The sequence below is a fragment of the Enhydra lutris genome, unplaced genomic scaffold (genome assembly GCF_002288905.1).
Source record: "Enhydra lutris kenyoni isolate GAN:26980312 unplaced genomic scaffold, ASM228890v2 scaffoldscaffold14, whole genome shotgun sequence".
Taxonomy (NCBI): Eukaryota; Metazoa; Chordata; class Mammalia; order Carnivora; family Mustelidae; genus Enhydra; species Enhydra lutris.
In genome coordinates, this window is record NW_019154098.1 from 17,596,629 (window position 1) to 17,610,903 (window position 14,275).

Genomic DNA, 14,275 nt, shown 5'->3' on the forward strand with positions numbered 1-14,275 from the left:
GGGCAACCACATTATGCTTTTCTCACTGACAGTGTAGCACACAGCAATCATTTGGAGGGTTCCATGACCATTACTTAGCACTACAGATATACACGAAACAATAATCCGATAAAAATTTGCACCCCCAGGATGTCTCTGGTGCTGCCTTCATCTGTATTCTCAAAGCATATTCTGCTAAGCTATGACGGGAATTCATCATCTGCGTGATGATCTCATTTATTCCCTCTCAACATACCACAAACTCCTAAATATTGCATTATTGCTATTTAAGCCTTTCTAAGGAAAGTACCAGTGATGTGCTGATAAATGGAACAACTGACCCTCTGGACAAAAAAAAAAAAAGCCCTGGTTTGTAGCATGTAAATATTCCTACAATTCAAGACCAATTTCAAGCTAGCAATGGGATGTCATCGGAAAGAGGTCAGCAAGAGTACACTGTTACATAGTATGTTCCCTCTATCCCTCTACAGATACAATGGACACAAATAACCTCAAGACCATTGATAATTGTAAAACGTGGTACTATACTTAAGAAATGATTTTTTTTTCAAGTCATCCAACGCTTCAGTTGTCGGTGGCTGTGTAACAAATTGCCTCAGAATTTATTGGCTTAAAACAAAAATGATTTTGTTAATTCCACAGTTCTGTGAGTTGACCGTGCTCAGCTCAACAGTCCTGCAGGGTTATAGCCTTGGTCACTAATGGAGCTCATCTGGCGCTTACATATCCAAGATGGCTTCTCGTCTACCAGTGTCTCTGCCCATGGGGCCTCTCCTCATTTGGCAGCCTAGTTGGAGTTTCTTTCATGGCACTGGGCTCTAAGACAGGAACGCTCCAGTAGGACAGGCCTGCATGAAGAAGTGTTGACCAAGCCTCTGCTGGCTTCCTCAGGCCTGCTAATGTCCCATTGGCTAAAACAAGTCACATGGGTCAGTCTAGACTCAATGTAGAAGGGAACTACACACCTGCATGATCCCAAGAGATGTGTTTTGTTGGAGATTCCTAATGTGATGGTTGACCACAGATGACATCAGGAAATCCCAGAGGCACATTCAGTGGGAGTACATATGGGAATACATCCTCCTTTGAAGGGTATGGGAGGGTTGTCCTACTGTGTGTGTGTGTGTGTGTGTGTGTGTGTGTGTGTGCGCACGTGCACACGTGTGCACGCACACGCGAGTGCATCTTGGGGAGGTAAGGGATGTTGCAAATGAAGGAGGAAGAGTGGACAAGCATTGTATACAACTCAGTGATTCTTAACCAAGAGTTAAGCCCCCAGACCCCAGAGGATATTGAGCCATGTCTGCAGACATTTTTGATTGTCATAACGGAGAAGACGGGTACTACTGCCTCATGGTGCCAAAGATGCTGCTAATCATCCTACCATTCACAGGGAAGCCCCTCACCAACAAAGAACTGTTTGACCCGAGGTATCAACAGTGCTGGGGCTGTGAGACCCCGCGTGGAACTCAACACATACACAAATCTGGCTGCTTAGTGTTCACGTTTTCTTGCCAACACATTTTTTCCCTACTGCCTTTGACAGCATGTACAAGATATAAAACGCTTTTGGAGCTCTCTAAACGCATGTCCAGTCTACTTGGACGGGCTTCAGACAAACGTGACAGATGTTGCTTTTTCGGTTCCAGTGCCTTGCCAGTCAAGCATATCCATGTTTGCACATTACATCTGCGGCATCAGCAACAACGTCCCGTGACTAAAGGAGTTTGCACAGCCAACTTCCACGAAACACCTTGAATTGCTTTTCCTCCAAGTCTTCTGGCTCGCAGGTGCTCTTAACATCTCTCTTTGCTTTCGCCAGGTAAACTATTCTGTTCCACTCCTCATGGTACTAAGACGACACCTGCCCTCTCCCTGCAAAGGAGATCGTCATTCACTAGTTCGATAAATATCAGTGGCACTCCTGTGAGGGCAAGGGCTGTTCTGGGCGCTGGGGAAAGGCTGTGAATGAGACAAAAATGGCCCTTAGCCGGGACTTACATTCTGGTTGAGAAGACAGACAACGATTGAGAAAATAAATTATATCATGTCAGGCAATGAAAAGTGAATAATTTTTTAAAGATTTTATTTATTTGTTAGAGAGAGAGAGAGAGACAGAGACAACATGAGGGGGGAGGGGCAGAGGGAGAAACAGACTCCAGGCTGAGCAGGGAGCCCAACGTGGGTGTCGGGACTTGATCCCAGGCTCAATCCCAGGACTGTCAGCCGAGAGCTCCCCATGCACCCCAAAGTGAAGACACATTTAAGCAGGGTAAAGGGCTGAGCAGGAGGGGCAGGATGACACCTGGGTTGAGGTGTGCAAGGAAGTCACTGCTGGCCGGTATTGTCCGAGCAGATAACTGAGCACCGTGCAGGAAGGAGACACAAAGGCAGGTTTTCGACAGCGTACTCTCTGCTCTGTGGAAGACATGTATATTGGCTTCCCAGGGCTGCTGTAACCCAGGGCTGGCTCAAAACAGTGAAGTTTATTCTCTGGAGCTAGAAGTCCGGAAGCAAAGCATTGGCAGTGTTGGTTCCTTCTGGAGGCTCTGAGGGACAGTCTGGTCCATGCTTTTCTCCTAGGTCCCGGTCCTGGTGGGCAATCCTGGGCTTACACACGTGCCACTCCAATCTCTGCCCTTGTCTTCCCATAGCCTTCTCCCACTACATTTTCTCTTTTTGTAAGTATAGCAAGTCATTGCTAATCCAGTGGACAGACTCACCCTCATCTAGTATGATCTCATTTAAATGTGGTTACACCTGCAAATACTATTTTCAGATAACATCACATTCACAGGTACCAGGGTTTAGGATTTTAATATATCTATTTGGGGAACATATTTCAGCTTCTAACATGATTGTTTGGGGTTATCACAATGACTAAGGGCGCAACAGGAGTTTAGGAAAGGGGTCAGGGAGGCTAGGCAGACATCCTACAGTGTACAAAATGGTCCTGCGTCCTTTTGAACGTTTCCAACGTATTCCTGTAAGTGAAAATCCTGTTAGTAATATATGAACCAGAACCTGATTCTGTTTTACATGGAAACATAAAGAATATTTACAGGGACTTAATATGCTCTAAATTCTCCCGGAATGCAGCTACTGGACTCACTGAGACGATTGTATTTGTTCTTTTTTGCTTGGTTTCGTTTTTTAAATTTTAATGTATTTGACATGTACCATTGTTTAAATTTATGGTGTATATATTTACTGTTTCCAATGTGTATGTGTGTACAATTTCCTCTGTCTTACATAAAAAATGGCATATTATATATAAACTATTTGCAGTTTATGTTTTTTTTCACTTACTAAGTTATCCTGAAAATCACTCTGTATGTATTCATAGAGATCTTCCTTATTCTTTCAAATCATTCTGATGTGTGAATGTACAAAAGTCTGCAACCTATCCCCTATGTATGGGCACTTGGGTCCTTTCCAATATGTTGCAATTATAAAAACACAATAAATAACCTGGTATCTGACCTTTGTACAGTTTGTTTGTTTATTTGTTTGTTTGTTGGTACTCTTCCAGCTTTATATTCAGGGTAAGTTACTAAAATTGCCATTGTTATGTTAAAGGGTAAATGTATATGTGTTTCTATTCTTGAGGGATTATACTATTTTTTTTTTTTTTTTTGCCAACCTGGTAGGTGAAAAATAGCATCTCAGTATGGTTTAAAGTTGCATTTCTCTTATTATGAGAAAAGTTGAATATCTTTTAAAATGCTTCAGGGTAATCTATTTTCTGGTTAATTATCTGTGCATTTTGTCTAATTTTCTATTGGGTTTTGGTCTTTTTTCCTCTCATTTTTTAATAAGTTTTTTTTTTAACATAATCTCTACACCCAGCATGGGGCTTGACCTCACAACCCCGAGATCAAGTGTCTCATACCTTACAGACTGAGCCAGTGAGGTACTCCTCCCTCAATTTTTTTTAACAAGTTCTTCATATATTTGGAGATAGTAGTCTCTTACCTGTAATAAATCTTGAAACTATTTTCTCCCACTTTGTCATTTACCTTTTGACTTGGTGACTTTCTTGTCATGCAAATAAATTTTATTTTTACATAGCTCAATCTGGTCAGACTGCTATTTTATTACATATGAATTTTGATGTCTTTTCTTTATTCAGAACTTTCCCAACAGTTGTCATCTATTATGCATAATCATGTAACCAGTGCCATGCTGTGGTGATGTTTGAGTTACAAATACAACATGTGGGTATCTGTCTGCATTTGTAGCTTTTTAGTCACATTATTCAGTCTAACTGCAAGACCAGACTATTGCATTACATCTGCTAATGTAGTTGTGCCTGGGAATTAATATATTAGAATGCATATTATAGTATAAATTATTTTCCTTTTTATCATTTATGACAATTAAGCATTAGAGTTATTCTATTGGAACTATAATTCATGACTGATGGTTTTCATTTTGGGAGCTAATATTTGTTTTAAAAGAGGGCATTTGGTCTGATAGAGTTCAGCACCACTCCTCTAGGGGAAGCATGTTTCCAGCTACGGGTCCAGCAAACATGTGTGCTGTCTTGGCTTTTCCAGGGCAGGGAACTCAAATGAGGCTGAAACCGCTGTGACAAGGGGAGACGTGGGAGGAATGAGTCACAGAAGTAACCAGGGTTCAGATCATCTAGGACCTTGAAGGTCATGGGAATAGCTTTTCATCACACTTAGAATAAAATTCAGCGGAGCTTTGAGCAAGGGAGTGGCAGGAGCTGATTTAGGCTCCTGTGTGAGAACGCAGAGGGCACCCTGGGGGGCCGGGGCATCCATCAGGAGTCCTCGGAGGAAGCCCAGGTGCTAAGGGATAGGAGGTTGGGATGGAGGATAGCCCAGGGGAGATGTTGCAAAGCAGTTGGTTTGGGGATACATTTTGAAGCTGGAGAGGCCTGGATTCACTCATGAAATGTATTCAGTCTTTTTTTTTTTTTTAAAGATTTTATTTATTTATTTATTTTTTATTTTTAAAAGATTTTTATTTATTTATTTGACAGACAGATTACAAGTAGGCAGAGCGTCAGGCAGAGAGAGAGAGGAGGAAGCAGGCTCCCTGTTGAGCAGAGAGCCCGATGCGGAGCTCGATCCCAGGACACTGAGATCATGACCTGAGCTGAAGGCAGAGGCTTAACCCACCCATTTAAGCCACTCAGGTTCCCCAGATTTATTCAGTCCTGCATGAAGAGTTATACAAGTCAGTTTTTCCACTTCAAGGAGCTTATACTCTAGAGGATGAGACCCTTACCCTACACACACACAAGCAATTATAAAACAATATGCTGAGGGCAATGATGGTGATTTGTGTGGTGTTCTAGGATATGGAGGAAGTGGGGAAGCACTAACATAGGCAGGGGGACGTTGACGGGAAGTGGGGGAGGGGGCTAGGGACAATTTCTAAAATGAATAATTGATCCCTTCAGCAAGTATTTCTTGAGCACCTACTAGGTACTAGGCACAGTTGTAGGCACTGGAGATACAGAAGCGAACAAAACAAACATCTTGTCCCCGTGGAACTCACAGCTAGAAGTCACAAACTGAGATCTTCTTTTTTGGTGGAAGCAATCAATACTTGTTAGTGCGTATGGAACATAATTTATTGATGTTGTAAAACTATATATAGTCATAAGATTCTGGAAGGCCATTCCCTCGAGGCATTTGAAATGTTTTCAGATGGAAAGAAGAGGGAAGAGGAGGGAGGGTTTTGGCTGGAGTGGGAGGGAGGGCCGGTAGGGCTGGACTGACTTTTCAAAACAGACCCTAAATTCAGAACCTGCCCTTGCTGGTACCCTCATCTTGAACTTCTAGCCTTCAGAATTGTGAGGAAAAAATTTCTGTTGTTTGTAACCACCCAGACTAGAGCACTCTGTTGGCTGGCTGAATTAAAGAGTACAACCTCAGGCTCTGCGTAGACCTGGTTTTAAGTCTTACGTTTGCACTTGCTAGCAAGTGGCAAGTTACTTCACTTTTCTGAGGCTGTTTCTTCAATTACAAATAAGAATAAAAGTACCTCGAAGGCTTGAAATTTTCTTTCTTTCTTTCTTTCTTTTTTAAAAGATTTTATTTATTTATTTTAGAGAGAGAGACAGTGAGAGCGGGAAGGGCAGAAGGAGAGAAAGAGTATCTCAAGCTGACTCCATGCTGAGCACAGAGCCTGACATGGGGCTCCATCCCAGGACCCTGAGATCTTGATCTGACTGAGCTGAAGCCAAGAGTCAGATGATTAACTGACTGTGCCACCCAGGCCCCCCAGGGTGAGATGTTCTTGTGAAGACTTATTAAGCCCATACCCATAAAGTGTCAAATTATTAATACTCAACACGTATTATTAGTAAAAAGAAAAAGAAGCTAGCTATTAGTATACAAAACATACACGTGAAGATGTTCAAGCTGTATTTAATATTGCAAAACAGGCATCGGAAATAGGACAACGGTCAAAGGATCATGCTACACTACTAGCAGAGTATTATTTAGTCATTACAATGATAATTATGAATATGAAAGGGATTATTTTTTCCCAAATACTTCCCAAATACTTCCTGCATAAACTCTGGTCCGGCCAGCCTGGTTTACTCGCCCACAAAACATTAAGTACCTCCCACTTGCTGGCCCTCTATGTTAGTTACTAGAGTAAAACTAGTATGTGTGAGATGTTTTGGAGTTTATAAAGAACTTTGACATTTGTCAGTGACATGGTCACTGAAGTCTAGCAGAGCGGTTCAAAGATGGACTCAGGTTAGACAGACCTGCATTGGAATCACCAGGCATAGTTATGAGACCTTGGATGAGTTAGATGAGGTCTCAGTTTCCGTAACAGTAATAATTCTGGACCTGCCTATGGGGTTAGTGTACCCATTAAGGGAGACAGTGCTTGGAAACCTCAAGCCTGGAGTTGGTAAACAGCAGCCTCTCAATTCAAACAGACAAACAACAAACAACTTTGATGTAGCGGCAGATAATACTATTAAATTATTAGGGACTTGCCCATGGTCCCGTAGGATCAGTGAAGGTCATACAGTCAGCAAAGGACAGAGGCAGGACTGGAATCCAGATTCATTCTTTTATGGTTGTAGAAGCTGACTTTATTTAGTACATAAGCACATACATACATGCGCCCGCGCGCACATCACAATAACACACGTGAAATGCTTTATATGGTGTTTAGTAACTGCCTTGCCCCCCAGCCCGGTGTGCCAAAATCTTTAAAGCTTCCCAGACTTATGACTAAAAATATAGGACCGGTTCTGCCAGACATGACAGATAAATGATTAGTCTTGCCAGAGCTTCACCTGTAAGATGGGGCTAATGAAATTGCCTACTAGTTCACGTAAGGATTAATTACATCTTTGCAACATGCTTTGAATTTCTCAAAGATGCCACGTAGGTGGCAGGCATCCTTTAGGATGGTGCTCTCGTGCGACTGTTGTGGCAGCCTCTGTCAGCATCACTCAGTGCCAAGCTTCAGAGCTAGGCAACATTGTGCTCGTAATTGTTGGTCTCCCCCCCCAGCTTTTTAAAGTCCCTTTTTAAGAGAAACAATTGGAAATACACTTCAACACAGTAGGAAAGACAGAGTTATGGTCATCTTTTCTACCTCTCAATCTTTCTTAAGTTTTTGACATGGAACCTGTTCCTTTCTGAACAAACCTTTCTACATATTTTGAAAATTAATTTAAAAATACATAGTACAGGGACGCCTGGGTGGCTCAGTTGGTTAAGCAGCTGCCTTCGGCTCAGGTCATGATCCCAGCGTCCTGGGATCGAGTCCCACATCGGGCTCCTTGCTCATCAGGGAGCCTGCTTCTCCCTCTGCCTCTGCTTGCCATTCTGTCTGCCTGTGCTTGCTCTCTCTCCCTTTCTCTCTCTGACAAATAAATAAATAAAATCTTTAAAAAAAATACATAGTACATATAGTTGGGACATTTAAAAGGTATAAAAGGGGGTGCCTGGGTGGTTCAATGGGTTAAAGCCTCCGCCTTCGGCTCAGGTCATGATCCTGGGGTCCTGGGATGGAGCCCCGCATCAGGCTCTCTGCTCAGCAGGGAGCCTGCTTCCCCCTCTCTCTCTGCCTGCCTCTCTGCCTACTTGTGATCTCTGTCAAATAAATAAATAAAATCTTAAAAAAAAATAAAAGGTATAAAAGAATATGCAGTAAAATGTCTCTTTCCTACTCTTGTCTCCCAGCCTTTGAGTTTCCCTTCCCAGAGGTAACTGCTGTTCCAAGCAAATACCATGTGTGTATTTGTGTGTGTGCTTTCTGTACAACACAACCATGTCATGGCATAGTGTGTACATTGTACTGTAACTCTTATGTCCTTATTGCTATACTATTAGAGATCATTCCATTTTTGGGGTGTAGAAGTTATTGTTTTCCAGTAAAGGTTGATAGTATTTGATCATATGGATAAACCATAGTTTAATCAGTTTCTTATTGATGGATAATCAGATATTTCCAATCTCTTATGCACTTAAGAAAACAAAAAGTTGGGAGTCTATCTAAAGCTTAAATTCCTAGAAATGTGTTTCAATATTGCTAAAGTGCCTGCCAGAGAGGCTATACCAATGTATATTCTCATCAATAATTCATATGAGCACCTATTTCCCCCACGCTTCCACAATGTTTCCTAGAACTTACCTAACCATTACCTGCAGGTTTTTAAATGATGACTTGTGTTAATGACAGTAACATAGGGACTTCCTTACAAGTTAAGCAATTAAAGTCTAGAGCAAGCTGTTTAGGAACATTGGGGAAGTCCTCTATTTAAGATAGCTAAGAATAAACCACCTTTTTATTGCCCAGAATAGCTTATCACAATATATAGAGATTTTACAGAGAGAAACAGAAAAATCCTGAATGTCCATCTAGTCTGATGGTTCTCAAAGAATGGTCTGCAGATAACTTGGATCAGAATCACATGGTGGGAGAGGATAGGGTTTTGAAAATGCAGATTTCTATTTCTAAAAGTGATACACTTTCATTGTAAAACATTTCGAAAAGAGAATAGTAATAATGTTGATGTTCCTTTAAGGCCTAGACATGAATTTATCTCATTTGAATCTTAACAACAATCCTATGAATGCAGTACTATTGTTCTCCCTTCTCCCATTTTACAGATGAAGAAACTAAGGCACAGTGAGATTGTAATTTTTACGATTTCATCAGAGAAACCTTCCTTAGCTTTCCACAAAAGCTAGATAACCCATTTTCTCTTATTGTACCTTGGATACAATGGGTAGTGGGGAGGTGCAGAGAATGAATCTCAGGCAGTATCTTCAAATATTATGTTATTTATACAATGCTCTGGTTTTATTGTATACCAAAATTATGTTCTAAGGTTGTACTAATTTATATTCCTACCAGCTTTGTATAAATGAAGAGTTTTCTCATATATTCACTATGCTTGATATCCATTAGGTCCCCAAATGTTACATGTTTTTATCAGACTGTGGAATATTTAGTGCCCTTTTATTGTGTAAAAACTTGTTTTTTGCTAATGGACATCAGGGATGTTGTGCTAAGAAATGTTTTCTAAAATAATATATTGTTCAAAAACTAATGATGTACTGTATGGTGACTAACATAACATAATAAAAAAAATAAAATAATCCATTGTTGAACACTTTGCTTTTTGAAATTTTATTGGTATAGATGGAAAATTCCATTCTCCCCCGAGAGATCTAAACTATATGGGTCATTCTAACACATGATTTTCAATCTAGGTGCAAATCTTTCCATAAGGACCTTTCAGACCCAATAGTCCACATTTATCCTAAATTTGAGATTTCAAAGGAAAGAGGACCTCCGCTCTGCTTCTCAGCTCAGGCCTAGGCTTGATGTTAACACTTTTACACACAGCACTGCTTTGCTTTGAACCCATCAAAACACTGCTTCATTTAAATTTTACCAAAATTTTACTTCACCCACTCTTTTGATTGATGAGATGGTCCAGGTTCCTCTAGAGTGCAGTGTCCCCTTCTGCAGCAAATAAAGCTAATTCTGGACTACAGGTGTGTCCTTAGTGGTTTTTATTGGATGGCTTAATCAATTTTGTGTGTGTGTGTAATCAAACTTAAACTGCAGGACCTACATCTGAAAACAACAGGAAAAGTTCTATCTTCCTATCTTTTTACAGATTCTTTAAGAATAGGACGGATTCTCATCTACTTGTAATTTAAAATCCTACTTGATCATTTCTACTTTCAGTCCCTCCAACATTCCAAGCTGGTTGGAGCGGCTGTTTTCTCGGCGTGGAAAACTCCTCAGTTCTTTGCCTGGGGCGGTAGTGGGGTAGCGGGGGTGGTTCAGCTCAAAGGTCACCTCACCGAAGTTCTCCCTGATCATTCTCATCTAAAGTAGCTATCTTTTCCACACTCCCCTGCTCCCACCCAGCCACTCCTATTTTATTATATTCTTTACTTTTTTCACTCGCTGAAATTACCGTATTCACTAATTTAGCAGTTGTCTACCCTCATTAGAATGTAAACTCCAGGAGAGAAGGTACCGCGACAGCTGCGATAGTCGCAGGATCCCCGGTGCCTAGAACTCACCTCACACTTGCTAAGCCCCGCACAGACATTTGTGGAATGCAAGAACAAACGAGGAAGTGTGTGATTTTCCTCCTTCCTTTTTAAACACCGCCCAAGAAGACCCACCTGGATTACAAACCCGGCTTGAACTAAATAGCAGGCGTTCAGCTTCGCCATTGGTTGGAGTATTTGCCGTTGCCCCTGGCAACCACTGTTTCCCACCAGTCGTGTCCTCGCCTCTTATGGCCCCGCCCCCATTGGCCCTGCCCCCGGACCGCCGAGCTTTTCCGCCCAGTGGCAAAAATCCGTGCTTGCCCTTTAAGCGGCGGGACTTCTGGTCAACGTCTTCCGTGGCTGCCGGAAGGGGAAGTTTGCCTTCGAACGCTCCCTCGCTCGTCCGAATTCGGTGGCGCCACGTCCGCCCATCTCCGCCTTCTTATCCGCGGCTTGGGCGGCTTCCGCCTCGACACCTTCCACTCGCGGAGCGGGCCGGGTCCTGAGGGGCCAGGGACGGGGAGTGGGACGGCTGTGCCTGTTCTGGCCACTTAAAAGGCGAAGATGTCGGACATCGGGGACTGGTTCAGGAGCATCCCGGCCATCACGCGCTATTGGTTCGCCGCCACTGTCGCGGTGCCCTTGGTTGGCAAACTCGGTCTCATCAGCCCGGCCTACTTCTTCCTCTGGCCCGAAGCCTTCCTCTATCGCTTCCAGGTACTGACCAGCGACGAGCAGAGTGGAGACTTCAGGTCCCAGGAGGCCTGTCGGCTGCGGAGCGTACACGGGCATGTTGCGGGCGCGCGGTGCCTGGTGGGATTTGTAGTGCGACCGCTCCAGCGGTTTAGGGCGGGTCCTGTGGTCGGGGGGCGGGGTGGAGGCGAGTGGGTCCGGAGCTCTATGGCCAGGATGGCTGGAGCAGTGGGTTTGGCCTGGTAAAAAGGGACTGATTTCGCTCCTCTAAGATTATGCTCCCCGCCCTCTGCATTCAGAGAAGGAGGCAGTGGGAAGGTAATTCTCTGATAGTTGTTAATCTTTTGGGCGCCGGTGATTAGCAGCTTGGGTCCACCCGGAGCAGGTGCCCTCTGACCTTGCTCTGCCACCCACGTGGGTGCCATGTGGTTGTCAACTTACTCAACATCCAGTTCTTTTTGTATTAATGGAGCTTCCCCTCCCCCCCCTTTGTGGGAATAGTTTGAAATCAGATGCAAGAGTTGTTTGCATTTCATCAGTCCGTACCTGGTATCTGGCATGTAATAGAATGTATGAAGGACTAAGTAAAGAGTAAATTGGTCCAGAAATAGAAGGCCTAGTTATTTGTTTAAGTATGAAGGAAACTGTCCAGAGTATTTCTGGCAAGAGAGTATTAGTTTCCCAGACATGATCCTTATTCACTGGAGTCTGTGATTTAGATCATTAATCAGTGGCAGGTCAGATACTAACATCTGACATTAATTTGAGCACATTAATTGACATGTGGATAACACTGTCTTGTCTTCCCTCTCTTGACTGCTGTTTCTTACTCTCTTTTCCTGGTTCCTCATCTTCCTGACCTTTAACTGTTGTGATGTGCCCCAGGGATCAGTTATAGGAACTTTTCTCTATACTCTCCCCAGCTGTAGGTGATCTCATTTAGCTCCATGGCGTTAAATACATTCTATACACTGAAGACTCTCAAATACAAATATACATAATTTCAGTCCAGATCTGTCTCCTGATTTCCAGCTGTCAGTTTGGAATTTATCTCTCTGATGACTAATAGGCATCTCAAATTTAAAATGTCCCAAACTGGATACCCTTTGTCCTTTGCTCTAGAAGTATATGGCAGTTCCATTATTATAGGAGCTCAAACTAGTAGTCATAGAATCATCTTTGGCTTTTCTTCCACATCCCACAATTTGCCAGCTAATTGTTTGCTCAATTTTACATATATATCCAGGTCCCTTTTCATTCTCCATTACAAGCCATTATCATTTCAGCCCAGTTCTTTTCTTTTCTCTAGACAGCTGGAGTGATCCTTTTAAAATATAAACCAAGTCCGTCAGTCCTCTGCCCTGAACCTTCCAATGTCTTCTCAACTCAGATGTGTAAAATGCAAGTCTTTTCAGTGGCCTACAGGACCCTCTACTTCTGCTCTGACTTTGTCTCCTGCCACTCTCCACCTTCCTTACACATTAGGCTCCACAGTGGAATTCTTGTTCCTTCAGCAGCCAACTCTCTCCTCAGGTCCTTAGCGCATGTTGTTTCTCTGAGGAAGATAACCATGATTACTTCCTTGCCTTCAAGTCTCTTCCCCAGTGCCGCCTTATTGCCAAGACTTTATGGATTGCCCTACATAAAATAGTACCCCTCCTTCACGCCATCTCCCTTATCCTTAATTTTACTTGCTACGTATCACCTGTTGGCATCTGTTAGTCAGCTTCCCTTCAGAAAATCAGGCTCCATGAGAACCAGACCCCTGACTTGTTTACTGCTATCTTTGTTAAACAGAATAGTGCCTGGCACATAGCATGTGCTTTCATGTTGGTTGAATGCGTGGAAATAATTGTCACTTACTAGCGTTGGGCACTGGAGCCACAATAGTGAATAGGACAGAAAGTCCCAGCTCCCATGAAGAAAGAGAGGCGTGTGATAGAGAGTGACTTAACATCTGATGGAATGTTCCAGAAAGGCTTCAGAGATGATATCTGAACTGAAATCTGAATGCCAAGGAGCCAGCTTTGGGAGGATCTGGCTCTGGGGACAACTGTCTAAGAAGAAGAAATAGTAAGTGGAAGGCTGAGAGGCAGGGCCTAGAAACAGAAGGAAGAGTGGTTAGCTTAGTCCAGAGTCAGCTGTAGGGATGAGGATTGGTAGGTGAGGACAGAAGTAATGAGGGATCAGTACGATAAAACAGAGATGGAAGGGTAGGCTGGACCTGGATTGCTCAAGACTTTGTGGCTTGGACTTTATTTTGAAATAAATAGGACTAATAAATAAATAAACCAGGAAGGCTTTGGAGCATTTTGTTTTTATTTTATTTTATTTTTTTAAAAGATTTTATTTATTTATTTGATAGACAGAGATCACAAGTAGGCAGAGAGGCAGGGAGAGAGAGAGAGGAGGAAGCAGGCCCCCCGCCGAGCAGAGAGCCCGATGTGGGGCTCCATCCCAGGATCCCGGGATCATGCCCTGAGCTGAAGGCAGAGGCTTTAACCTACTGAGCCACCCAGGCGCCCCACTTTGGAGCATTTTGAACAGAAGACTGACAACATTGCTTTGACTGCTCTGTGGGATGGACTTGATATGGGGAGAGGCAGGAGTCAAGTTAGAAGGCGAGAGAGATGATGCTTTGGGCCAGGGTGGCCGCGAAGATAGAAGTGGATGGATTTGGGAGTTGAGGGGCCCAAGGTTGCTGCTGAATGGATGTGAAGGGGGAAAGGCTGAAGGCAGCAGCACTCAGAGATGTCACTGTTTCCACACAGGATGGTGGAGCCCTTTACCAAGATGGGAAATGTTTAGGAAGGCGTAGGTTTGGGTGCGGGGGGTGGTGGATAAAGAGTTCTGTCTTGACCACCTTAAGTCTAGAGATGCTTCTTAGGCATCCAGATGCAGAAGTTAAGTAAGCAGTTGGATGTTAGAAAATGATTTGGGCCCGCAGTCAGAATTGCACACTGTTTTCTATTTATTTGCTTTGGTAATTATTTGTGACCTAGTGAATGTCGTGTGCTTTGTGCCTGGCGAGTGGCATGTTGGGGCATGTG

At 43.2% G+C, this 14,275-nt stretch overlaps 1 protein-coding gene across 2 annotated transcripts in view; it reads left to right on the forward strand.

Moving 5' to 3' along the window:
* The first annotated feature begins 10,865 nt into the window (after positions 1–10,865).
* LOC111146592 (derlin 1) overlaps positions 10,866–14,275 on the forward strand; it is a 28,504-nt gene continuing 25,094 nt past the window's right edge. The window contains exon 1 of one of the 2 annotated variants that reach the window (XM_022502211.1): positions 10,866–11,249. In XM_022502211.1, coding sequence (XP_022357919.1) covers positions 11,097–11,249 — 153 coding nt within the window. In that variant the 5' untranslated portion in view covers positions 10,866–11,096. The remainder of the gene's footprint in view (positions 11,250–14,275) is intronic. The other variant, XM_022502212.1, reaches the window with a different exon arrangement.